This window comes from Haemaphysalis longicornis, unplaced genomic scaffold, assembly GCF_048455015.1.
Source record: "Haemaphysalis longicornis isolate Haplotype H1 unplaced genomic scaffold, Haemaphysalis longicornis Haplotype H1 scaffold_6, whole genome shotgun sequence".
NCBI lineage: Eukaryota > Metazoa > Arthropoda > Arachnida > Ixodida > Ixodidae > Haemaphysalis > Haemaphysalis longicornis.
In genome coordinates, this window is record NW_027526407.1 from 41,956,642 (window position 1) to 41,984,074 (window position 27,433).

The 27,433-nt window shown below is 48.9% G+C and overlaps 3 protein-coding genes across 3 annotated transcripts in view; 2 read left to right on the forward strand and 1 right to left on the reverse strand.

The window, feature by feature from the left end:
• Positions 1–9,082, forward strand: part of LOC144142522 (catalase-like) — a 67,643-nt gene extending 58,561 nt beyond the window's left edge. Inside the window, exons 10-11 of the mRNA XM_077674102.1 lie at positions 1,565–1,723; positions 8,845–9,082. Coding sequence (XP_077530228.1) covers positions 1,565–1,723; positions 8,845–8,859 — 174 coding nt within the window. The 3' untranslated portion in view covers positions 8,860–9,082. The remainder of the gene's footprint in view (positions 1–1,564; positions 1,724–8,844) is intronic.
• A 129-nt stretch (positions 9,083–9,211) lies between these two features.
• On the reverse strand, positions 9,212–15,451 carry LOC144142521 (uncharacterized). Its single transcript, XM_077674101.1, has one exon. The coding sequence runs from the start codon at positions 15,439–15,441 to the stop codon at positions 12,328–12,330; it is 3,114 nt and encodes a 1,037-aa protein (XP_077530227.1). The 5' UTR covers positions 15,442–15,451; the 3' UTR covers positions 9,212–12,327.
• Positions 15,452–22,600: 7,149 nt separating this feature from the next.
• The window catches only part of LOC144142524 (G1/S-specific cyclin-D3-like), a 429,137-nt gene continuing 424,304 nt past the window's right edge, over positions 22,601–27,433 (forward strand). Inside the window, exon 1 of the mRNA XM_077674105.1 lies at positions 22,601–23,092. The gene's annotated coding sequence lies outside the window, so the exon portion shown is untranslated. The remainder of the gene's footprint in view (positions 23,093–27,433) is intronic.

Sequence of the window (27,433 nt, forward strand, 5' to 3'; positions counted from 1 at the left end):
TGCTGCAATAATGGCAGCAGTTCACTCAGTACACCATGATCAAACATATCGAAACTGTTTGCAAGATCAGGAAACCATTATCTAAGGCACCTGAATTGATACTATGATCGGAAAAAAAAAATTGAAGCTCGCACAAGCTATTCAGAGTTTATAAATCCTGCTAAAAAGTGTGGTCTGAGAAAATCAGAACCATACAATTTTGCTCTAAAATTGTTGCACAGCATTCCAACCATTTCAGAACTTTTTTTCAAATGCATATTTTTAGAACCTCCGTATTGTTACTCCTAGAAGCCCAAGTTACTTGCCCTATTTAGCTTGCGTTTTTAATAATGTGACGGTATTGTTTTCTTGGATTGAGCCCACAATTAGTTTTACACCTCAAGCTCCCTTTCAACAATAAAGGGACAGACAACCGATTTCTGTCGCGTATATTTTCTCTAGCTCATATGAAAGCCAGCGTTTTATATAGCCCAGTAACCACAAGCAATTTCTAAACAAACTGGGGGAAATAATTTTAATTTGGCAGCAAACTTCCTGAAATCGGAAGGCTGGTAGTTCGTAGTGTCGAAACTTGACACTACAATGTGTCCCTGTCACGTGACCTGCAAACCTAACAGCTACTGTGACTGCTGAAACGTTTATTTACGTATTGAAAACCTTTTAACACAAGTATTTGTACAAGGTTAAATAGTATGTATTTCTAAACATTACTTTGAAAATTCTAAAGACACGCCGCCCGCCGCCGCTGGGTTGCTCTCAGTGTGGCTAACTGAGCCACCGTGCCCAGAATCAACGGCAGCGTTCAGTGAACAGACCCAGCGAAGGAGCTTTGACGATTCTGTCCAAGTCAGGGGCGTTCGTTCTGCCAAAATATTTGATTCCAGTTTCCAAATACGCCAACGGCAGCTTAAAAAAAAAAAAAAAACATCGCGCCCGGGGAGAATCGAACTTCCCGCGCCTCCACAACGTGAAGCCAGATTCTACCTATCGTCTATCCCAACAGATGGCGCATTCGTGCAAAATAGACCGTTGCATTAAAAACACACATAAATATCGTTTTTTATTTCGCATACAGACAAAAGTATGTTCGAGCTACTCTATGTCATGGTTGCCAGCATTAGTTTTTTGGAGGGACACATACGGCTCGTAGATCAAAAAATTCGATTTAAAAAGTTCTAGAGCGTTATCAGCAAAACCGTTTCTCGTCAAGGTGCTTTAAGTGATGCCCTTTCATTTGGGATAGAGAATATATACTCGACAAAAATCGGTTGTCTGTCCCTTTAACTTACTTTACTAACCCGCTGCAGTGGCTCAGTGTTTGAGGCATTGCGCAGCTGAGCACGAGGTCGTGGTTCCAATTCCCGGCCGTGGCGGCCGCTTTTCTTATGGAGGTGAAAAGCAAAAATGCCCGTGTGTACCAGATTTCAGTGCACGTTAAAGATCCCCAAGTGGTCAAAATTAATCCGTAGCCCTCCACTACAACGCGCCTCATCGCCTGCATTGCGTCGGCGCGTTAAACCCTGCAATCAATCAATTTACCTTACCGTCGTTTTCTCCCGCCCAGATGCTGAACGCCGAGGAGCGTGACCGCCTGACGTCGAACATCGCCAACCACCTGAAGGACGCTCAGGACTTCATTCGCCAGCGAGCTGTCGCCAACTTCGGCAAGGCCCATCCCGACTGTGGGGCTGCGATTGCCAAGAAGCTCGAGAAGCTGGTCCAGGTGAGTTTTCTTCACACAAGTTGGCTTTTTTGTTTCTGGTTATTAAATTTTGCTGCCAGGTGAAAAGAAATCTGTCAATGTTTTAGTTACATCGCTGGTTTGCATACCATCTGAGACATGGTGAAATAGTTGGGTTTCTCATAGACTGATGCAAGTGAACTTCCTAGCTAATATTCAAGCCACTTGGATGCATCATTTTTCACCACACCTGAGAGCAGGCACACAGTTCTGGAAAATGGTAGAACAAATAAAATTATTGCCCCTCAATCTGATGGGCAGTTTCTGTTTCGTGAATGGATAATACGATAAGTACTTAACACAGTTGATTTGGCAGGCACTTACAGATTTGTGTTGTAGGTGCGCGAATATTTAAAACTTAATTGGAATACTTTGCAAATAGTGTTTAGTATTGTATTTGTCGTACAGTTTTAATGTGAAAGTATTAGATAATTCAGTGGGTCAAAAATTTGATGTAGGTGTAACTGAGACATGCAGACAAAATGGCTGATAGTGCGAAAAGAATAAGGTAAATTTGGGTGTAAATGGGTCAAACCCAGAGCCTCCCGAATACAATGTATCACCCGTGCTGCTACAATCGTAGGGCTTTTGCTGACTGAAGGTGTACTCATTGAATGCATTGCAACTAGTACATATCTTTTTCACATTTTTGAAGCCTACATAAATAGTTTGAGTAGGCAAACTCCACGAGTAGCCATTGGACGAGCAGCTAAGTTTCTGCTAACTCTCCTCTTGGCTTTGTAGCACGAATGCAAGTATGTGGCAGGCTAACATTACGCTTTGAGCTGACCTAGTCTCCGCAGCTTTACATAACTTTCCAGAACTGTGGACAACCAAATCTTAAATTTACACTATTTGGCATTAACGAGATCAGTTTTAGAATTAACCCAAACTTTTCTGTATTCATTGGCAAGTGCTGAAATTCAATCCCTATTTGTAATATTGCTTTCGGCTATGCAGCAAATTTAATTGTTAATTAGCAGGACTCGTTACCCATTTTCTTTTGAGCTTGGAGAATGGCTACTCCTGCAAGTACTTTTCAAAACATTTCATGTTCGTTTCAGCATTTTGAATTGTTGAAACGTTGGCTTTTGTCATGTACACAGGTAGAGCAGTTGGATTTTAATATCGAACTGTGAATACATCTTGCTTGAGGAAAGTTCTCTCTGTACGAAACAGTCAACATCAAAGGTTACACTATGCATTTAATGACTGCCGCAAGATTCAACCCACCTAGCCAACATTCCCTTGATAAATTCTTGTTTTTCAGTCTTCCTCGATGAAGAACATGTTTCAAACCCGCTTTTTTCCAAAGTAGCGACCAGCAGGGGGACATAGAGCAACCACAAAATCTAAGACTTGGTGCGTAACAATGTTCTTGGGGATCTCTATGCTTTGAATGCGGAAGCAGCCATGGCATGCATGAAATTTTGCAGATTGCTTTACCATCGAATGCACAGCTTCATTTCTCAACCTGCATCTTTTTCTTTTGATAAGCATGACTTCACATGCTTGGCTGTTTCTACACACTGTGGTACAACGTACCACTGTGTATTCGTTTTTTTTTTAGTCAACATTCTTGCAGCAGGGAAACAGTAAATGTGCTAATGAATGTCTCGAAAATGAGAACAAGCACCCAAATGGGGTGGAACCTAGCCCAAAATATCAATTGCGGGGCCCAATTTGACTTGCCAAAAACAGAAATGGCCCAATTGAAAGTATTCGAATTTCCTGTTGGTTCAAAATGAACAAATTGTTTTTGGCAGGTTTAAATGGACCCCAGATTTTTTTTTGGCTTGGAATAGCTGGCCCAGGGATCTAAATTTATGGGCATTAGCCACAGCAGGTGCGCAGGACATCAAGTACCAAAATGCAACAGTGTTATAACGCTAGATATGACTTGCAGAGGACGAAACGCAAACGCCCCCCTGACAGGCAATACAACCAGAAATTTGAACGTTTTTCTTAGGTGCTATTTTGTCTATCGGAGCACATTGTTAATAGTACCGAAATTTTTTTTTTCCTTTACTTTCCCTACTGTGTTCAACAATTTCACTTCATTTCCGAAAACTCTCAAACTATTCTGTCTACTAATGGGCTAGCCTTCCTCTTTATTATCCCTTTGTGACACCGCATTAGGCTGTAGCCACCAGAAAAATTCGAAACTGCGTGTGTGTTTTTGATAACCAAAATTTCACTTACAAACCATAAAAAAAAACTCAATCCCAGAAGTCGTTGGAAATTCAGGTCGTGTCCAACTCGTAAAAAACGCTATCGTAAATGTGACCACAGCTTCCTAACCATTCCTACGATAGAAGTCATTTTAACTAGAAGAAAATGTAAAACGAAGAACACCAACTTGATGCACCGAGCATTTAGAGTGTCAAGAAGGCGTTCTTGAACCCTACTTGAACCGCTCAGCCAGCATTCGCACTTTCTACCGTAGACCACGAAATGGGAATGCTGGCTGAGTGGTTCAAGGGGAGATGACTAAAATTGCAACTCACAAAAATGCTCTTAAAAGTCGCGTGTACGCTGTGTCGCTGAGGGTCAAGTTGCAGCTTCTCTTGACAACGTGAAGTCTTACAGGATATTGTCCCCCCTTTGTTATTTTCACACCAGTTAAGACCGTGGTTCATGAGGCCCTTTCACGGAAACTCTTCAAAAGCTTGCTCCACCTTGTGACACAGCCCGAAACGCACGTTTACAAAACGCCAGCTCGTAGTGGGTGAGCCCCAAACGTTTCAGCACTGCTCGGCCACCAAATCGAGCACGCTGCACATTCGGTTCCACGCATGCAGCACGCTCCGAGGCATTGTGTGGCAGCACCGGGGAAAGAAACACTTGGCACAACACTCGCACAAGCACAAATGCTTCACTTGTGCTTTGCTTTTGATCTTATTTTGTTTCATTGTGTCATTCAACTGTTTCATCTGTCTCCTGATAAAAACAATCGTTTTGTCGGCATCTACTAATGGAATCTTTCCTATTTGATGCCGAAACTTTTTTTTACACCAGATTGAAGGGCACTTAACTGTGCCTAAATCACATGAGTGCTAAGTGATTTAAGTGCATTCCGGTGAATAAAAATTGCACTCGATGCAGTTGCACAGATTGTCATGTAGTGGAAAGGTGGTATCACTGTGTATATTGCTGACGATTTCTGGTGAAGCGTTTGTCTCAGTTGTCCTTCTTTGTCCCTTGTGTAATTTTTTGCGCTTTACTTGTCAGCAGTGCAATACCAACTTGCCCAGAAGTCCGCATTAATCAATTAGGGGAATATTTTTGCTTAATAACTGAAAACTGTTTTGACTGCATCTACTTTGATATCTTTAAATTCGTAGCGATTTTCTCAGTCCGCCTTTCTGACTTCTGGTGAGAGCATTTCCCAGTTAACCTATTACCGATAGTGACAGGTGGATTGAACTGTTAACACGGTGAAGTAGCATCGCTTGGCTGCTTAGAAAACAAAACCTCAGCTTGTTCATTTCCAGGAATGCATGGCAATCAGTCAACAGTCGGCAGGCAGATGGGCTCTGCAAGCAGATAGTTCGCTACACTCCAGCACTGGTGGTGGCTCTGAAGCCAGAGGCTGTAGATATTGGGTATCTTCTGAACGGCAGAGAAAATGGGCTTGGCACTGGTCAAGGCAATTTTTAAATATAGATGTTCGTATAGATGTCGGGTTATTAGGTTAGATTGCAGGTATTCTGGTAGATGTCTGCTATCCACTGCTATAGAATTTACTGCTGAATAGCCATTGGAACGCTGTAAGCCTGCACTGGGACTTGTAAACATAATCGGTCACATCAAGTTAAAACTGTTTGTTTGAGATTTGGGTGCACTTTAAAGATCCTCATGCGGCCAGAATTAATCCGGAGCCCTCCACTACGGTGCCCCTCATTGCCTGTGTAGCATTGGCTTGTGGACCCCCTACAATCAACATCAAGTTAAAAGGAAAAAATGTACCTTATATAAAGTTGAAGCTTATTGAGCAACGCTTTTAGAAACTGTTGTTCATAGAAGGCTTTCACTTATTCTGTGGCATGTCCTACACATGCTTCTTTGATAACTTTTCGTAACCTCAACTTCGCCGCTCACTCAATTTAACTTCCACATTTTGGCTGCTTTTGCCTTCGTTTTGTGCTTTACAGAAGAAGTAGCGAGGCAAGTATTTGCCTTTTCTGGTAGTTTTCTTGATTGCAGAAACAGCAGACCATATAATGACACGAGCAGCTATGCATAGCAACTTGAAATGCGTTGGTAGATCGGTAAGATGTCAAATAACTCCTAGTTCTAACAGAAATAGCACTGAAGAACTAGCGAAAGTATAAGTGATCCCTTCCGCATGGAGTGCTCTCTTTTGTACAAGTCCCTTCAGCCAGCATAACTCGAGTGTAAATAGGGAATATACTAAACTGCATGTAAGCGTAAAATACATTTCCTTCTACTCGTGGGTGCTTGATGAAGATCTCTAATGATATCGCTGTTGTATTACAGCCAGTGGCATGATTTGGTGCGGTATTCTTACTTTTCCACTGTCACTGCCAAGTTTTTTTTCTGCCTGATTCGACCTCCCTACCAGTTTTTTTTTTTTTCTTGAAAATGTTATGCTAAAAATCTACTGCAACGCTCTGAAGGACGTCTGAACATTTTTGTACAGGACTATCTTATCCAATAAAAAAATTTGTTTGGATGGTGAGAGGATTAACACCAAATTGATTAAAAAAGTAATTAGCTGCTAATAAAAGGTCCAGGTGGTTCGAAAACATGTTGCAGTAATATTCTCCACTATAATTACACACAGCAGCAGCTGGAAGCTAAAACAGATGATGAAATTCCCCTTGGTTGATTGTGACTCATCATGGCTGCACTGCTGATGCCGAAATGAAGCAGCACGAATGTAGAAACTTTCTCCACCTGTTACTTGAGATGCACTCTGTAAGTGCTGTGTTTGGGACCTCTGTATAGAGGGCACAGTATGCCCAAAATGCATGCTTTGTCACACAAGTATACTTGGGAGTACCAGGGGTGCGCAAGCGTGGTCTCTAGAGTTATCTCGGGTGCTCGAGAGTGGCAGTGAAAAGTTTAGGCTTACTCATCGATTCAGTACCAGGCCAAACTTGCACCAGTAGGTATATAAAAGGTAGCATTATGCATCTACTGTGGCTGTCCAGATGCTGTGCCGATACTTCAATGAGTCTTGCTTTTTTTGATACTGAATGCAAACTTCCCCATTAAGCTTTTTTTCTCTGGATGTACTTGTATTTCAAGTGCCATGCCCTTGCCATTGCACATTAAGACTCTTTACGGATACATTAAGACCAGTTCCTTGCAATTTGCATGGCCAGTTTTGCAACATGACATTCAATGCCTACACTCTTGCCTTTTTTTCTACATTTAAGCCTTCACCTGGCACCGCACGTGTAAGTTGTGCATTTTTGTTCCTGCACGGAGATTACACGAAATGCGATGCACATTGCTGACGATGCTCACCATTTGCACTTTTTGCTCTCATTTTGACGTTGTGTTTTCAGAAGCTCCAAGATCCTTTCCGTTTTTCAGAATCTGAGCATTATTTTGTGAAATTTTCTAGATATTTTGGAGACGTACAAGGAATATAATGAAGATATATGTGTAGAGCTGCTGAGATAAACATCTAGTTTTCCAGTGCTTGATTCGCACTCGAAAGATGTATAGTTTGTTATGTTGTTGCCTTTACTTCTTCGATATTTATTATAAAGTGAGCAATCTTTTTTTTCCTAGCAAAATGTTTTGCACGTTTGCGAAGTTTGTGACAATTGCTCAGCATACTGTTGCAAGCGTTATCTATCTGGAGTGTTTGGGCACATCATGCCAACTTCGTAATACTTAACTATGGACGTGCATTCATAACGGCGTGTTTTGCTGAATGTTCATTGACTGCATTAGAAGCAGCTGCAAAGATGCCAGAAAGTCTCCCCGGTGTCGTGTATTGTGGCTGAAGACTGGTTCAATGTTTACATCAAATGTAACGCACACTTCGCCACTTCCAGAATTGCCTTCATAGAAAGCTATTAGGTTAAAGCCAATTGCATTATTGGGATGAGGTGAAAACAAAGACTAAAACACTCAAGTCATGAACAAATTCTGGGAACACCCAGCAGTGCTTTGCCCTCTTTGCTTCATGCACGTTTAGTTTGTGCCACTTGTATCATTGCAGAGAGCCATGTGGTTTTCACACAGCCATGTGGCTTCAGGCTGTTTCTAACGTGTGAACAATTAGTAATTGGTGTACCACTTCCTAGCACTTGGTCAACCATGTCCTAGGAAGCAGGAGCTCTGGCTAGAATGTTTTTGGTCACTGCAATACCAAAAGTGTGCGGTTTTAAGCCAAGGTAGCTTCACATCAATGCGTGGTCATAGCATTCAGGCATCAGTGTATGCTTGGGCTGTCTAAACATGCTAGGGGGAAGATAATTTAATTGTGTAATGCTGAAAGAGTAAGCAGGGCAACTTGTTGCCACCAAATCTTCCATCTCTCATTTTTCGGTCCTTGTCAAGTGTGAAGTGTAAATGGTAAAGAAATATTAGCAAACTGCTCTACAGTGGATGGTACTTGGCTATGGTTATTGTGATAGAGGCTTCAAGCTTATACATGTGTGAGCGTGTGACATTGAGACACAAGGAAATCTATACCGATAGTGCGAAGACAAGGACCACTTTTTGGCATAACAGTACTAATAACATTGGTCATGAGGTAATAACAAACCTTAAGCCTCATTTCTTGAAATTAGAGGAGCCTCAGCTATTTTTTGCAGGGCTGCAAATAAATGACTTTTTTTTGCATTGCGATTAATTTAGCTGCATTTCAAAAGTGAAACCAGGGTTTTTTTTTTTCACTAGCAGTACGGAGTTTGCACATTAGCGCAGTAACGACGGAGTCGGCGTAATGTCCAGTGAACATATACCATATTGTAGTTGATTTCCAGAAGATTCTCGGAGGGCGATATCACTTCGGTTTTCACACATTCATTAGTAAACTTGTTGCAGGCTGCACGTACCACACGAGAATGTTTCTCAATCTAATTGTTTTATTTCGGCTTTTTTTTTTTCATTTGCAGAGTGCTAAGCTCTGAGCACTACCAGGCCCCAGAAAACCTTCTCTGCGGTAGCTTCATCCTGGGATGTGGTGCCTGTCGGCGTCCTCTGCTGCTAACACTGTCGCTGCTTCAAGGGGCTGCGTCACTCCAGACTTTGTCATGCTGTGACGCAAGTCGTCATTACTTAACTCGCCTTTTTTTTCCTACCCGGTCTTTTCTATTCTTGTTGCTGGTCAATAAAACTTCTGTCTTGTTTTTATTGCTTCTCTCCGCCAAGGATCTTCGTGGTACTCGTATGCACAATTGCATGGCGAGAATATCACAGGTGCATATTTGACCGTATGCTTGCAGATGCACTGGAGTTAATTTTTGAAACTGCAATTTGTTCGTTAGACTTCGCAGTTGTGCAACCATCCTTTCGATTTCACCAGAGAATTGACCTGCTGCGGTGGCTCAGTGGCTAAGGCATTGAGCTACTGAGCACGAGGTCATGGGTTCGATTCCCGGGTTCGATTCAAACAACTACTCGACGCTTTTGGGCACATGCACTAACTAGTGGCAGTGTGGAGACTGCAGCTGTCCTAAGGTGAAAGCCTTAAATGAGGAAAAATACAGGCGTCCGGTGTCGATAACAGAAACTGCTCCTAATTGCACGAGGCTTTCTAAAGTACAAGGGGTTCCACAGCGATTGATTGACTGATTGAATAAACTTTATTTAATACAGCAAGCGCAATGTTAGGGCGCTCGCCCGGTGAGAGGCGTCCTCAGTCCAGGCATCACCTCCTGTATTTTACAATGCCAAACGCATCGCACGCTTCTCAATGGGAGTCAGTGGTACAACTTCAGTGTCCACCCGTCATAAAGTGGGGCCCCGAGCTGAACCGCGATCACCCAATGGTAACTGAATTCGAGAGAGGCTTGTCCCTGGTTGCCAAGGCAACTGATCTTTGAGATTGCCAAAGTAATGGCGCTCGCGCCAGCATTAGAAAACTGAGAGCCACGGCGGAGCACATTTTGCCAACGTTGCCGCTTTCCACCACGCGTCACCCCCAGATGAACCAGTCGCATGACAAAAGCGCTGGGAAGGCTACAGATTGGGGGAGAGTGGCCGGAGTACGAGAGGGTTCGGTTGGCCGGTCCGTTCTGATGCGTTTGGCATTGTAAAAATACAGGAGGCGATGGTCCAGGATGCCTTGGAGGTGACCCGCTCGCGCTGCCCTCTCTACCAAGCATGCTCTGGGTAGGGGGGGTCAGAGCTGGTCAGCAGCTCCACCCACTGCTGTTTGGTGATGTTGGGGAGTGGTGGTTGGGTAGGGGTGTTGGAGCATTCTACGGTGATGTGGTAGAGTGTGCCCATGTTTGTACAAAACTGAGATGTGGCTGGGTATTTGGTAGTAAACTTGGCGTGGTAGAGTGTATTGTGGGGGAAGGTGTTTGCCTGTAGCTTGCGTAGTTAACTCTGTCGGTCCTGGAGAGAGTGGTAAGGAGGTGGGTATCTCCGTCGTCGTAGCCTATAGTGGGCGAGAATGTTGGCGTATGTGAGGAGAGGTGTGGATAGGGCGAGCGTTTAAGCAAAAGAGCCTGCGTCAGCTTCCATAATATGAAGTCAACAGCGCGAGCTTTTACTCGTGAAGTAGCGTGCACCACAGATGAGGGCACCGCAAGGAGTAGCAGTGCAATTCACCATCAACACGCTCATTGCAAGGCGGCAGGAACAGGCAGCGGTGGAGCACGTAAGAGGCAGATAGAAGCCATTTGAAAGTGTTCAGGTGGATCACAAAGCCTGCGGCAAGATTACAAAGCCCTTTGACACCGCAAGGCGGAAGCAAGACGTCTTTGGAGTTAACTGGACATTGATGCTTTTGCGCAGTCGCAACCCATAAAAAGTGCTTGGGTATCTTCGCTTATTTTTGTACAGTATATTTCTAAGCATTACATCCTTCCAGACATGTTATACAATGTTTGTACACCCCGGATGAAAACGGAGCAGTTTGGGAGAAAGATGGCTGCCTTTCGTCAGGTCAGATATATCTCGTGAAAATGCTATTTTCAGTCTACATCATTCAGGCACAGTATGTGCTGCCTGGGCAGAGAAAACTATTTTGACTGAACGGGTCCAGGCAGTGAATATGGAATGAAGGTCCTAGAGGTGCGCAACTGAATATGGAGTGGAGGTCTTAGAGGTGCGTCCGAGAAAAGCCGCTCCATTCCTCCTCACTTCGGCACACGTAAGCTCTCCTTCAACCCACCTCTTCGCCTCCAGGGATACATATTTAGATACCAGATAGCGTATTTTGTCCCTGGAATGATGTCTCGCCTGCAATTCATCTTTGTTAAGGAGTGAAGCAGACTTCAAGATCAGCGTAAGCTTGGTCCTTGTAAGCTGGATTTCCCACACTGTTGTGCCCAGTGAAGTCTACTCGCACCTCAAGAGCCCATTAATGCAGCTTAAGTTTAGTATACCACGTTACATTCTTCTCCTAATAGTTGCACATTTTGTAATGGAACCTTCGAAAAAACTTTTTAGTGCAGGTGGAAAAGTCGCGAAGGCGCACATATTTAAGTCGTAGTACAAGCACACCAAACGGAAGTACAGTAAAAGCTCGTCAATTCGAACTCGAAGGGGACCATAAACTTGTTCGAATTAAGCGGAGTTCGAATTAGCGGGCGGGCGCTAGAATGAACGGACATCGCGCCACACTGCGCGGGCAGAACAGAATGAAGGTACCTCTGGACTCGTTATCGCGAATTATGCCCTACCAGACGTTTGTGGCAGGTGATTTCGTAAATAATAATGGCATGCGCCGGAAGACTGGCGCTGGTTGCGCGGCGCTTTCTGTAAATGCAAGATAAGCGGTTGCGGGAGCGTAGCGCGCGGGCCACGCTGTTGTTTTTCTGTTCCGTTGTGTTGCATCTCTAGTAAAGTTGGCTTGGTTTTCATTTGTAACACATTGTAATCACTTTGGCCCGACTTCTGCGAGGAGCGATGGAAACCAGTGGATCATAGTTTGAATTAACCGTCCTGGATACCGACGCGTTCGAATTATTGGGAGTTTTCCCCCATTTAAAGACACAAAGCTGTGCCGGGACCAGGGCGGAAGTTCGAATTAACAGGAAGTTCAAATTAACCAAGTTCGCATTAACGAGCTTTTACGGTATACCGTGCCACCGTCGTGGCTAATAATTTTTAAATTACGGAACTCCCGAGAATTGATTACTAATGCGTAAGCCTTAATTCCTACGGCGATTCTCTTCGTTTGGAGTTTTTTTCTTCAACCAATGATATCCATTCGCAGTAATTTATAACGATCAAATGCGTTGACTCTACCACTGCAGTTCTTTTCCCGTTCCTGTGGCTTCGCGGCGCCGTCGTCCCTCGTTGTTACCGAGCGAACGAAGGGGACACCGAAGAAAAACGAGATAGAATGAGCAGGGATGCGGAGGAGGAAAGTATGGCGAAAGTGTGAGGGGGAGGGCGGTACGCTGATACGGCGTGAGACAGTTTTAGCATAGCGGCTCGCACACGGTAACGCTACGGCGGCGGGTGCCGGGACCCGACCGGGTATGTGTGCATTCGTTCCGCGGGGTCGGTCTCCCATGCCTCGCGGGCCTGCGCATTCGTCCCGGTGAAAGGTCGGGTCCAACGATCACGACCGGGCCATCGTCGTCGTCCACGTTGGGATTGTCGATGTTGGCGACCAGGTCTCCGTTGTTCAGCAGCTCGACGTACAGGTCGGGGCGCGAGGCCACGAACGAGGTGATTATGAAATGCATGCAGGCCATCTTGTAGGCGTAGTGAAGGAAGTCGTTGTCTTCCTCGCTGACGCTGGCGGGGTCGATGCTGTACTGTCTGGCGATGGCGTCGATGCGCTCGAAGTCCTCCGGGGGAAACATGAGCACCATGCTCCTCCAGATCATGAGGTCGGAGCACTTGGGCGCGTGGCAGCTGAAGAGCTGCGTGTATTTCTCGTTGAAGAGCTTCTGGGCGCCGTAAATGAAGCCGTGCAGCAGCTTGTAGAGGTAGCGGCGGCCGCCGCGCAGGGGGTGCACTTCCACGGTGGCGTGCTCGATGAGCTCGTTGAGCCCCAGCTCGGGGTCCAGGTCCACTCGGTGCATGCACACGTGCCGCTCGTTCCACCTCTCGAACTTGGACGTCTCGCAGTTGAAGGTGTACCCGTTCGAGAACACTATGTATTCCCTGCTCAGGTTACACTTGTACAGCGACACGTCCGCCACGTTGTTGTCGATCTTTAGCGGCTTCTGTTGGTTGATTATGGCAGAAAGCCCGTCGTAGAGCTTGAACAGCAGGTCCAGGGGCGCGTACGGGTCCTTGCAGGTGAGGTTGTGCAGAATGGTCTTAAAGAGGACCGACTGCAGGGGCAGGATCATGTTCAGGATCGGATCCGTTTGGTAGATGCCCATGCTGGGGTTGTAGCGCAGGGTCTCGTAGCGGTCCTCGCACGCGTCGTGGACCAGCACACACTTCTTGAGCTCCACCATGTAGAACACGTACTTAATGAAGAAGGGAGTGCAGATGAAATTGCACTTGGCGTACGTGTTCATTATCCAGATGGACAGCTCGTGCTCCTCCTTGGTCATGGCGAAGGGGCTCTCGAAGCGGGGCCGAAAGACCGCGCGCGGCATCACCACCTGGTACTCGTTGCCCTGCTCGTCGTGCGTGGGGCTCGTTTCGAACAGGTACTGCACGCACTTGTTGTAGGCGATGGTCGCGTCGTCTCCTATGTGCGCGGCGCAGGCGTTGGTGCACAGGGCCCGGTAGAAGCTGAGCCCCGAGTAGCCCATGTTGGAGACGATGAGGGGCGTGAGCCTGCCGAACCAGAGTTCGTACTTGACGGCGTAGCCGTGCTCGAAGACGAGCTTGACCATGGCGAGCGTGAAGGCGCGGCGCTCCAGGTCCGAGCGCAAGGACCCCTTGTCCCCGGGCTTCTTGTACTTTCGAGCGAGCTCTATGCATTTCTTCATGTCGTTGATCACGGGCCTGGGCTGGATCTTGCGCCTGCGGTCCATTTCGTTGAGCTGCTGCGCGCCTTCCTTGTACATGTGCTCGACCACCTCTCTCCAGTTGGAACGAGAGAGGCTGGCGTACTCCATCAGGTCCATTCCGCCCCCGATGGGCGGTATGCTGCCGCCGACGCCAGCGGCGGTGGCGGTGGGCTCCAGCATGTCCACGTCGTCGTCGTCTTCATCCTCCAGCACGAGCTCGATGTCCTCCTCGACGTGCTCCTGCGCTTGCACCTGCGCTTGCGCTGCCCCCGGCGCTTGCGCTTGCGCTTGCGCTTGCGGCTGCTCTTCCTCCGGGCGCTTCTTGTGCTGCTGCTTCTTTTTCTTCTTGGTGGGGGTCATGGGCATGGTGATTACGTTCTGCATTTTCATCACCGCCTCCAGCAGCTCTTCGGTGTCTTCGGGAAGGCCCTCCGGCACCTTCCTGCTGGTGGAGGGTGCGGCGGCGTCGAATTCGGTCGTGTCTTCGAAGTCGTCGGTGGCAGAAGCGGCACACCCGATCCTGGCGAGCCCGTCCTCCAGACGCAGCGCCTCCATCGCGTTGCGCACGTCGTCGGAGTCGGACTCGACTCCCAGAGAAAGGAGGCTGCTGGGCCGGCAGCGATACAGCACGCCCGTGTCGTAGTCGATGCACGCCTCGTTGGCGCGGCCCAGTGCGTCGCTGTCGTAGGTGCGGTGCATGGACAGCAGGCGCCGGAGCAGGATGGGTGAGTCGGCGCATCGCGAGGTGCTCCTGGACATGGCGGCGCCCGTCAGCGGGTGGTGGTGTGCGATGAAGGCCAGGCGGTAGGCGTCCGGCACCTCGAAGCTCTTTTTCGAGCCGTACATCAGCCAGTGGTGCGAGCCGGCCTCCACGTCCAGCGCGGTGACGGCCTTTCGCACTTCGGGAGTCAGGTCCTCGTAGGCCATCACGTCCCTCATGATGCAGGACTTTACGCTCGACAGGATGTCCGCGCCGGCCAGGATCTGCACGTGCCATCTCTTGCTCGAGGCCCGAGTAAGGTACGCCACCTTGATCGGGTTGTCCGTGTCGTTGATGACCTCCGTGATGTTGGCGGAGCGGAGGGAGAGCGCGTGGAGAAGCTTGGACACGGCCCCCACGATCACGTCCGCGTTCGACTCGCGGATATCAAAATCCAACGCGATGCGATACAGCGCCTTGTGCTCGCGCTTCTCGTTTGCTCCCTGCCGGCGCACGTCCATGGCGAAGGAGTACCAGGCCTGATATTCTTGGATGCAACTGCAGGCCGGAGTGACTCCGACGATTTCCTGAGCGTTGGGCTCGATCTCTTCGGCCTTATAGAAAGGCGTGCTCTCCTCGTTGAGGAACACGAGCTTCCCCTTGTACGAAATATGGGTGAAGGTGAGGCCAAGAGGGGGCCTCTCTTCTTCGTCGTCGGTCGTCTCGCTGCCGCCGTCATCCTCCTCGGTGTCTTCTTCTCTGTCGTCGGTGTGGATCATCAGCCCGTCGTCCTGGTGGATGGCGAGGGCGGCGGGGGCGGCGGAGGAGGCGCCGTCGTCGTCCGTCGAAGCAACAGCAGCGGGCGAGGCCGGAGGCGGCGGCGGCGACGCCGCCAGCGCAGACTCATCGTCCATGAAAACGAGGTAGGCCGCCGGTGCGGGTGCCGGCAAAGTATCCCGGTCTCGTTTCCTCAAAACGTCCGTAGAGCGGACGAGTTGACCGAACCGGTCGCATACTGCCTGGGCTGCTACCAGCGGCTTTTATAGGGAGGCGCCCCGCCTTTCTCGATGATGGCCACTTCCACGCCTCTTCACTTCGCCGGCCTACTCGTAGCTATGCACGAAGTAGATAAGGGCGGCGCCGGTGCCGGCGCCGTGGGCGATAACGGCGCCCGTTGCGAAGAGGAAATCCTGTTTGCCGACTTTAAGCAAACACTTCAGAGCGTTATTTCCAGCTTTCAAGACGATAACGACGTACTTATGCAGGAAGATACGGAAGAGTACCGGGAAGAAGAAGAAGAGGGGGAGGGCGATAGTGAGGAGGACGAGGAGGACATCGAGAGGCGGGAGCTGTGCAAAGTGATATTCCACACGAGGCAGAATGCCGAAGGAACGTTATGTAGGTGTTGGATAGACCCCGAGACGTGGCTGCGTCTCAGCACGCACGCCTTCGTGGAGCGCGTGGTGATGCCGGTGGTGTGCAGCGTGTGCTTCGAGCCCCGCACGTGCGGCTACGCCAAGCTCGTGCAGCCGATCGTTCCGCCGGCTTGGATTTCCACCTTCTTTTCCGAGCCGCCGTACATTTACTCTCTGATGTACGCCGCCTACCGCTACAACGCGCACGAGACCCTGTTTCAGGCGATAGGCGTGCAGACCATAGGCATGGCTTACAACAGGCTGATCGCCAAGCGGCGGCGGAAGAGTCACCGCAACGCGCTCAACAAGAGAGACACGGCGGTAAAGCAGGGCGAGGTGCTGTGCAAGTACTACATCGAGCCGTTGGTGACGAGAACGGACGTCTCGCGCGCAACCGCGACCGCCGGCGGCGGCGGCGACTCCGACGAAACGGACGTGCACGTGAATCTGCTGCTGGACGCTCCTCTGATACCCCCTTCCAATTTCAAGTCGGTCGTGATGGCTTCCACGGCCGTTCAGAACGAGGTGTACACGCTCCCGGAGAACGCGCGGGCGGTGAAGCGCACGGTTCTGTTTCAGAAGCCCTGCTATATTGCCTCCGTATGCGACTCGATACTGACTTCTTCTTCGTGACATACGAAATAAAGACGTACGTACCTACTACTACACTTGCTTTGCTTTGCATTCTCTATCTACGGTCTAGATCGGGGCTGTGACTCCTAGCGTAACCCCAGAGCTCAACGCGCCCGACCGCTAGCAAGGAAGGGGTCGGTCGGGGGTGTGACTCCTAGCGGAACCCCAGCGCTCAACGCGCCCGACCGCTAGTCTAGCAAGGAAGGGGTCGGTCGGGGGTGTGACTCCTAGCGGAACCCCAGCGCTCAACAAATCCGACCGCTGGCAAGGGTAGCCCTGCGTTCAACACATCCGACCGCTGGCAAGGGAAGGTAGGTCGGGGCTGTGACTCCTAGCGGAACTCCAGCGTTCAACACATCCGACCGCTAGCAAGGGAAGGTAGGTCGGGGCTGTGAATGCGCATGCGCAGTCGGGTCCAGGTAACCTACCGCCGCAGCGTTAGCGTACGCTAGCCGCTATGCTTTAGTATAGCGGCTAGCGTACTAGTACTCTTTTCTAGCTAGCGTACTCTTTTCTAGCTAGCGTACTCTCTTCTAGTACTAACGTACTAGAGTTTTAGCACAGCGGCTACCGTCCGCTAACGCTGCGGTGGCAGGTTACCGGGACCCGACTGCGCAGGCACGCGCAGGGAGGGCGAGGAGGTTGCCCCTTAAGCGGGATTCACACGACGGAGAAACCCTCTCTTTTTGGCCCGCGGGACCCGCTCACGTGACCGGTTTTAGGCTCCGCCCCTCGGTGGGGATAGCCCGCGGTGGCTCCGCGAAAGAAAATGCCTCCGCATGTTTTCGCTCGACGGCGGTGGCCCTCGGCGGGGAATGGAACCTGTTCCTCGGCGCTGTCGTCTGCTAGTCACTCCGCGTGGCTCCGCACGTGTGGATGCGCCTCCAGGCCGGATAATCCGGTCACGTGCTGTTGACGTCACATATCCGTCCGCCTCCGTGAGAGGGTTTCTCCGTCGTGTGAATCCCGCTTTAGCGGAGCAAATGGGCGGGCATGGCGAAGGCCGGCCCGCGGAACTAATCCTCCTACCGCGACGAATGCACAAGTGCCCAGGCGGGTCCCGGTCAACACGGTAACTACGTACACGACGGAACGGACAGACTGCTAAAACTCTCTATTATTATGGTATATGGTATGTTTTCTGGTAACGCTATACGGCGGAATTAAAAGCTTAAACAGCTTCGCTGTCAAAAATCCCAAAGAAAAATTCTGAGCGAACGTGAACATGCGCCTCGTGAGGAGCGCCCGGCGTCGGCCAGCTCGACCTTCGGGAACACTCTGCCCAGCGTTCGAGGCGTGATCTCTTGCGTGCTCTTCTTTACAGTTTACGTGCGTTCGTTCCTGAAGTGGAAAGCACGGAAGAGCTCGCGCCACAGACGCCGGGTTCACGAAGCCGCGGTCACCGCGGGGAGATTTGAAAGCCTGCGGACAAAACGCTCCGTGCCTGCCAGTCATGGAGAAGTTTCAGCGGCTAGTTTGGAAACCCAGGTGAGGGGCAACAGCCGGGTCTCCGACGAAAGGAGAGGGGCCGCCAGCTCTGCTGTTTCTCCAGCCTTGCACCACTAGCGCAAGCTGAGCTATTTTAGATGCGACTGCATCTCATTCACTCGCCTTGTCCCTGATTCCGGCGTCGTCGGCGTCCGCCCCTCCCCCATTCTCCTCGCCGCGTGAGCTGCGCTCTCCGCGCTCACCCCTTCTCCTCTCCGATTGCGAACACACTCTCGCGAGGGGCATTGGATTGGATTGGATTGGATTTGATTGGATATGGATTGGATTGGATTAAAGTGGATTGTGTTGGATTGTGTCGCGTTATAGCCGCGGCAGACGCACTGGCGCCGGCGCGTCCCCTCACCGTTATGCGCGCTATAAAATGCGGTGCCTGCGCCGCTCCGCTCCATCGTTCCAGCGCCGTTCCTCCGCTCTCCAACGCTGCAACGTGGACCCCCTATGCGTCGCATCTACACAGGGGTTCCCGCGAGGGGAGGTGGGAGTTTCTTTTTTTGTTGCCTCCTTTTTGAGAGGTAGGGAAGCGGCATTCAGCCGTAATGTACGCCTCGAAGGCTGTGCGACATTGAAGATTCCAGCAGGTCAAACTGTCTGTTCCCTTTGAGCGGCGTGCGTATTACTTGAGAACGAAACCGAACGTGCCATGCACTGCAAAAGTAACAGACAAAATTTTACTGGGTCTTGTGGCGTCTTTTGTCCCCTCCCAAGCAACCACGGACGTCCGTGGACGTCCGAAATACAACCGAACATCAAATGCTCAGTTTGAATGGCCACTGTACGTCCATGTTTGGATATGCATTTTCGGACGTTCTGTGGATATCCAGAAACGGATGTACAAGTCCGAATGACATCCGCCAGTGGACGTACAAAGTTACTACGAAGCTTCAAATAATGGCTTAAACTGAATAAATAAATATAAATGCAGGGGATAATATAAAAGCAAAAACAAAAAAGCTACTTTGTTTTTCAATAAAAAGATTTACATCAACACCCTAACTTGTATACTACAAGCTTCGTCTGCATATTTCTACAATTGAGCCTAATTTTCTTATTTTTGGAGCACCTCACCGACTACAACGATGATCTCTGGAGCATAATTGATTTCAAGTATGTAAACCTTCGTAGATTATTAGATTATGAGAAAGCATTTGACTCGGTCGGAACCTGAGCAGTCATTCAGGCATTACGGAACCAGGGTATCGACGAGCATTTTTTTTTATAGAGGATATTTACAATGGGTCCACAGCTACCATCATCGTCCACAAGAAGGGCAGTAAAATACCTATAAGGAATGGCGTCACATAAGGAGACACAATTTCTCCAATGTTATTCACAGCATGTTTACAAGAAGTATTCAGAACATTGGATTGGGAACAGGTGGGAGTAAGTGTTGAGGGAGAATACCTCAGTAACCTCAGATTTGCTGATGACGTGGCCTTGCTAAGTAACTCGGGGCTAAGCATATGCTTATATCGCACTGGACAAACAGGTATAAAACCGTGGGCCTGAAAATTGATATGCAGAAAGCTAAAGTAATGATCAATAACCTCGAGACAGCACAGCGGTTTGAGATAGGTGACGAGGGAGTGGAAGTGGTAAGCGAATATATCTATTTAGGCCAAGTTATGATCCCGGATCCCAACCATTAGGCAGAGATAATCGGAAGGATAAGAATGGGGTGGAGTGCATTCGGCAGGCAGTCTCAGATAATGAATGGCAGCCTACCATTGTCCCTGTAGAAGAAAGTGTATGACAGCTGCATCTTACCGGTACTCACCTACGGCGCAGAAACTTGGGGGCTCACTAAGGGGGTTTAACTTAAATTGAGGACGACTCAGCGAGCAATGGAGCGGTAGATGATAGGTGTAACATTAAGGGACAAGAAGAGAGCGGAGTGGGTCAGGGTGCAAACGCGTGTTAAGGACATATTAGTAGAAATTAAGAAGAAGAAATGGACGTGGGCAGGGCATGTAATGCGAAGGCAAGATAACCGTTGGTCATTGAGGGTAACAGAGTGGATCCCTGGAGAAGGCAAGCGTAGCAGGGGGCGGCAGAAAGTTAGATGGGCAGATGAGATCAAGAAGTTTGCACAGATAAATTGGTCAAAGGGGGCACAGGACCGGGGTAATTGGAGAATAATGGGAGAAGCCTTTGCCCTGCAGTGGGCGTAGATAGGCTGCTGGTGGTGGTGGTGATGATAATGATGATGTGAGAATTAAGAACCGCTAACGAAACGTGAAGTAAGTTCACTGTGTTTATGTATGCCTTCCTGCATTGGTCTTGTGCGGTGCAGTATTCACTGCACATCCAAAATACATCCAATTCCGGACGTCCTGCCGGACTTACGGAAGTGGTAATTCCGGACGCGTTACAGACGTACATGGTACGTCCGTAAGCCCTGAAACGGACGTCCGGATGGACGTACGGTGAAAGGCTGGCGGACGTCCGATGGTTGCTCGGGCTCTCGCCCCGCCGCCTCCGCCAGTGGGTAGCTTCCGACCTGCTGAATAGGGAGAGACTAATCCTGAATTCACCTGAGGGGAATCTGGGTGCAGGTGTTCGTGCAAAGTGTCCTTGGCATAGGTCGGCAGGCTCACTTACGAGTGCACTCACACACCACCCGCTCCCCACTCACTAGGGAGTAGGGAGCGAGCCTCACTATCGTTTCGTGCTTTGAGTGAGAGTGAGCGTGAGGGAAACTGGCGGTGAGCCCGGCTCACTACTAACGAGTGTGAGCGCCACTCACCACTCATGAATGGTGAGTGGCGCTCACCACTCATGAATGGTGAGTGGCGCTCGTGAGTGGTACAGTCAAACCCGGCTACAACGAACCCGGGTAGAGCGAATTATGCTATATATCGAACAAAAATATTTCAGTTACGGAAATACATGGGAAACATATGCCTTATAACGAAGTTCACATCCGATATATCGAACTCTGCGCGGATCGCGGATCGCGAAATCGTAACAATAAGCTCGTTATAGGCGGGTTCGGCTATATCGAACTATTGGATATATCGAACTAATCGCGGTGCATATTGCAGTTCGCTATAAACGGGTTTGACTGTACCGGCTGACACTGATCACGGCTTATTTATATCCCTTATGCCCACATTCTATACTTTTGTAAAAGAGAACGTTGATACTTAGTAAAATATTAAAAAGAATGTTTAGGTCAAATGTGGGAGAAAAGTATACAAATTAGGGTGGATTGAGAAACGATCCTTAATAAATACTTACTGGAAAAATGGTTACCAATAATACCCCCATAATAACTATGCGTAAAATAACCATCGTAAAAACACAGACGCAACGACACGCGAGCAGAAAGTGTTCTTGGAGATTAAAAAAAATATCAATCGATAAAATGGGGTCGTTAAAGCCTCCTCAATACATAATTACATGGTGAATTGTTTCTAAGAAATTGAGTCCATTTATGATTATGCGTAATAAAAACAATACTAGGAACATCGACAAACATTTGATTGATTTTAATTGTTCCCTTTGTTGTTGCTTTTGTTTTTTCACTCAATAATTGACACGCCAGAATTTCTCTTCGAACCGAAATCGAACTGCAGTTACAAAACGTGCGTGTGCCTAGCTATCCGTTTGCTGGTATGTCCGCCCACCAGAGTTATTGTAAAAATAACCTAATAAAACGTGTTGTTCTGTTCCTTACGTTCCGTGTGTTTAAGTTTTTGTTATAATTGATTGTTTTGCTTTATTGAACTATTTGTCTTCACAATTTTAGTTGCGAAATCGGTAGTAGTGAAGTCATTTTTTTACACCCTATTCATTTATTGTTATCGTGGCCCGTCAGCAGGATTGTTCAGCGGAATACACTTTGCGGCAAAACGAAATTTCCCCGAATCTCGACAAGTGGGCGTTTTCGTTTTTTGCCACCATCTGAAAATGGCCAGTGGCCGGAATCAAATCGGCGTCGTTGGGCTTGGCAGCACAACGCCTTAGCCACTGGGCTACTGCTTCGGGGTAACTACTGGGCCTAATTATCACGGTTCAATTACAATGAATCGTCAGCCATAGAAGATGTTTAGTGTTGCGTCTCTGTCGGTAACCGTCGTACTCGACGGCTTCCATCGGCAGGCTGCTATCCCGCTTTTCCTTTTTTTTTTCCGTCGTTCTTCGTCATGCATGCGGGATTTTCTCAAACGCGGGCCAAAAGCCGTCCGTTTGTTCTTCGTCCCAACGAGATGATGGTTGCCGGGGTTGGTAATTCTAATGGCTTGCCGTACTTGCAATGCTTTTAAAATGCGTTCGCGAGCTCTGTGCGACAAAGCCAGCAGCGATACCATGACGTGGTGAAGTTGCGTTTTCTGCCCGATTCCGGTGCTAGAGCGCCGCCCGCCTCGCCAAAACGCCTCGTCACGTCTGTCTAGACAGACGAGCGAAGCATCGTCTGCGAGCCTTCACACGCAGACGACGCTTCAACTGGAGCGCTTCTGGGTCGCTCGGAGTAAACCTCGTTAGTGTGCTTATATTTCGGGATGTTTTACGTTTCCTGCGTGGAAACTTCTAAATTGTAGGGCATACCTTCCTCAAAGGATGTCAGAGTTTGGCGGTTATGTGTAGCACTGACAGAAACGGGGTCCAGGTTGTTCCCTGTGGACTAAACGACGAGTGATGTCCGTGGTGGTGCTGCGCAGTTTCCTTCGCTGTTCGCTGCCCTCTGAACTGCGGTGAAATGAACATATCAGCAGTTTGGGGCCTTCAATAGGTGACAACTGGTTACGTTTACCATTTCCAAGTGAGATGTTGGTGGACAAGTTGGCCACATTAACAATTTTCTGCTTCGTGGGCTGCAGTGCAAGAGGTTTGTTTTTGCGTCAGCCACAGTGGTGATGGAGGAGACTGCAAGTGAGGAACAACTTAGGGGTGATGTTCTCGGACTTGTGCGTTGACTAGTGATGATGATGGCACCCGGAGTTTCCTGCGGACGTTGTGTGCCTCCAGCTGTCTCGAAGGATGGATCAGTATGGAACCAAGATTGCCGGTGAGTCTACTACAGTGAAACCCTCTTCATACGTTTTTAACCGGACCGGGAAAACAGAACGTAACAACCAAGAAAACGCAGCAGTGAGGAAACCTTCGAAAATGAACGAAAACTGTGGAGCTTTGACTTGCAACCATGTATTTCGAATCTTAAAAAGTCGATAATATAGGATTGTCGCCTTTTTCGATCGCTGGAAAGCACCACGCGCGGCAGTGCAAGGTTAGCAATGCCGATTTCTTCTGCGCTGGCTGCTTGTCTAATGCGTTTAGTACTTCAAGGTTTTCCTGAAGGGAAAGCGCCAGGTGAAGTGCTTCGTGAGCGGCGTGCAGGCGTTCCACTGATGTCCAGAAACCGGCCGGTCGCTTTGCGTGCCTTCGTTTGAAGGCTGTTCCTTTCCTAGCAGCGCCGCTTCGCGAACGCGGGCGCACCACCTGCACGAGGGCTTTAAAGACGATCTTCCATTCGTCCGTTTGCCCGTTCATCCCGAAAATTTTGCTCTGTCTCTCTATGTGAGAATGCGAGTGGTGAGGGCGGATGGTGAGCGTGAGTGCGAAGGAGTGCGAGGGGTGGGGTGGGTGGTTAGCGTGAGTGCGAGGAAAAATGTTTTTTGTAACACGAATGTGTTTTATTCCATGATACACAAAAATTCACTGACGTCATATCCGACACGGAAATGACGCCAGTACAACGGAGCAAGCGGCCTGTAAAGGCTGCACCCCTGCTCACAGGGTATTCTTGCAGGAAGCAACCTTTAGTACTAAAGAGTACGTTATACTTAGGGTTGTTTGCTTCCGGGTTTTATATTTTAACACGAAAGTGTTTTATGCCGGGATAACAGCAAGATTTCCCTGACGTCATATCCGTCACGGAAATGACACTGGTACACCTTTGCCGAAGCGACCCACCACCAGGACGTCCCTCGGCAAGCACACCCACAAGACAGCCGCCGACCTGCAAATCATGCTCAGCTTCCGATTTCGCTGCACATTTCGCTTTTGCGTTTTACGGATTCCTATGACAGAGAAATCAACCGCAGTTTTATTAGTACTTGCGAGTGAATGGCGTCCAGTTCTGCCGAGGTATGGTCCTTGGATGGTTGAAGGCCAAGAACAAGGCCTGCGTCATGATTGAAAAAAAAAAAAAGAAACTGGACGAAAGCTCGACTACTCCAGGTACAAACCAAGAAAATGGCTCGTTCGTCGTAGCCCGAATCTGACCTCCAAGCTCAGCCAAGGTTAAGTTGGCGCCTCATGAGGTTGCGCAGGGAAAGCGTCTAATCACTCGTTTCGTTCCGAAAAGGCTAAGGCCCTACAGCTCTACGCAGCTGCTACTGGACTGCCCAAATCCGAAACTGAAGCTGACGACATGAATGGCGCTGTAATTTCTTGTCCGTGCAAGTTGGCCAGTGGTAATTTGTGCGGTATAAGTTGAGCTAGCAGGGACTGGTAACCGTTAATTTAAAAATCTAAAAATACAAGATTTGTGTTACTCTTCCGGGGAAGAGTACTAGGCTATGCAGTCACTAGCATATAACTTGAACGGAGTGGTAAGAATTAATGTCATAAATTATTGAAGAATTAGGAAGCCGCGGCACGCGGCCTACCGGAATAGGATGGCCGCCCACAGCTCCTAACTCTTTTTCTCCCCTACCCCGTCCCTGCTTTTCAATAAACGTTTTCTCTCTCTCTCTCTCTCTCTCTCCCCCTTTTACCAACCTTTGAGGAGGAGGGGCAGGAGGAAGAAACTAATCAGCAAAAATAAATTGTGGGGTGGCTTCCTAATCCGGAAGTCTATTGCCAATCCTGGCTCTGTCTGCTCGGTCAACCAATATCATCTGGTCGTCAAGGCTCGAGTTGGACGACAACATGCTCTCCCACTGCTCACAGGAAGGGTTGGGAATGGGGGGAAGGTCGGGGTTTCGGTCGCACTCCCAGACGACGTGATAGAGTGCGTCTGAATTGCCGCAAAACGCACACTCCGGGGAGTATTGTGTGGGGAATAGATGATTTAGTCGTGCTAGATTTGGGAAGGTGTTTGTTTGAATTCCTCTTAATGTGTTTTCCTGCATTTTAGACAAACTGCGTTGGGCGGGGGGAAAGGTCCTCCTACCTAATCTATAATATTGGGCTATTTCCTGGAAGGTCTCAATCGCGTTGAACTGTGCTCCTCCTATGGGGCCCTATTGGTGATAGCGCGGGCCAATATGCATGGGCTGTGTCGTTTGTTGGGAGATCGGAGTGGGCAGGGGTCCAGACGATTCTGACCGTGCGAGAGGGAGGAGTTTTGCCCAGTGGGCGCAGTGCTGTTGAAGAAACTGCACCAGCCGCGTAGCTTCTGCATGCCGCTTGACAATCTGGGATTATCGTTTGACGACGTCCAGAATCAACAGCCCGGTGGGCACGCACTGCCACTTTCCAGCGGGTTCTTTGTATACCATATTATAGTTTGGTCTAAATTGCCCGTTTAAAACGCCAGGTACGGGTGCACCGCGAAACTGTGCTTCCCCCTTTATTTCAACGGGGGAGCCAGTACCGAGTTAGTCTGTTTCAATACGGTCCATTTCGTGCCTATTTCAATCACGACGTAGTTCAGCTTGCGAGGCCGCTGTTCAGTGAGATACACATCAACTGGCGCCCCGCCTTGTTTGTGTTGCGTCACACATTGCCGTCTGCTTGAATTCGGCAAAGCAGGGCCCGCTCGAAACAGACACTTTAAAACAGGCATCAAATGGACAAAGCTGAGAATCGCGCCCTAGGGCCGGTTCAAATGCGGCTGCTTATCCGTTTAAGGTCATGACGTAGTTATAGTTTCGGGGACTCTGGCGACTGGCATTTCATCCGTGTCGTTCACCTTCAGCCAATCAGGGCGCGTTCATAGCTGGCACTCTTTTGAAATGAACGCAACCAGAAATTCTGCCCCAGCTTTCCCAAAGGTTGTTTGAGCGGATCCCTTGTGGAAATGTGCTTGGATATGGAGAGAGAGAGAGAGAGAGAGAGAGAGAGAGAGAGAGAGAGAGAGAGAGAGAGAGAGAGAGAGAGAGAGAGAGAGAGAGTAAATGTTTATTGAAAAAGGAGAAGAGGTCGGCCTGAGAAATTGATCTTGGGCCTGCTACTTCCCTCTGGGGGGAGGGTACTGGGGACAGAAAGAGAAAGGAATGAATATGGAATGTATGGGGAATGACAATGAAAGCGACAAATGAACTATGTACAAGCAGTAAACCAATAAACGTCTCACGTACAACGGGGCGCTGAATCAGATGACAACAGTTCACTTTTAAGCACATGACTATCATCCATGAAAAAAAAAACTGCTCAGACATTATTTCGCAGTCTGTTCAATTTTGTCACAACCTAGAGGCGAGAATCCAAAGAGGAGTCACCAAGAAATGTTAGCAGGGCTTTAACGGCTAGGCTTTGGTTCCTGTTGTCAGCCCACGTGCCCAAAATCTTTTGTTCGGACAGAGGGCGAGTGTCCAAGCGTAGTAAAGCTGTCTCAAGGTTCATTCGCTCACTCGAGTACTTGGATATGGAGTTTTTCCTTGTTGTCAAGGTAGCCAGTAACATGCCGCTCAGGTTTTTCCGTGGATGCACTGCACTAGGAATTTATTCATTTTCGAATTCGGGGGGCGGGGGGGGGGGGGGGTGTTGAAATCTTCTGAGGGGGTACCGGGAGAATGTTGGGAGGTGCATACATCCCTGGCCGGAGTGCTGGTGGTTGTGGAATCTTTTTTTTTTTTCTGGGGGGGAGGTTGAAATCCTTCTGGAAGGGTGTTGGAGGGACGTGTTGGTGGGTCTGTATAAATCCCTGCACTGCACTCTCTACAGGTTGCTTTTGAACTGCGAGACCAGTTCAATGGACTTATAGGTGTGGTACAGCAATTCAGAACAACTGAATAACAAGATGTTGTATCTTGTTCTGTATAAACATATTGTGCTATCTTGCTTTATCTAATAGGTATGTGTTCTATCTAAAGTGCTTTGTGGATGTCCAGTCGGCGCCAAACGGGCCTACGCCGCGTCCAGAAGGCAGGCAAGTGCGTCCTACCGTCGCCGAAAAAAAGAGTGTCGATGCTCGGCTAGGGAAGGGGACAAAAGGGAGAAATCAATTCTAGCGCCACTTGCCAAACTGACGTCGTGTTCGAGTTCGGCAGATGTCAGGGGGACCAATGACGCTCAAAGGATCGCGCTGCCCCACGCTTCATAGATCCAGACTGCATCCCTCGTGAAGGGGAAGGTTCAAGAGTGTATGCGGTCGGGAGGGGTGGTATGACGTGGAGGTGTTTATTTCGAAGGCCCTTGCGGGCCGGAACGTATATACAAAAAAAAAAAATACTTCTGTGCT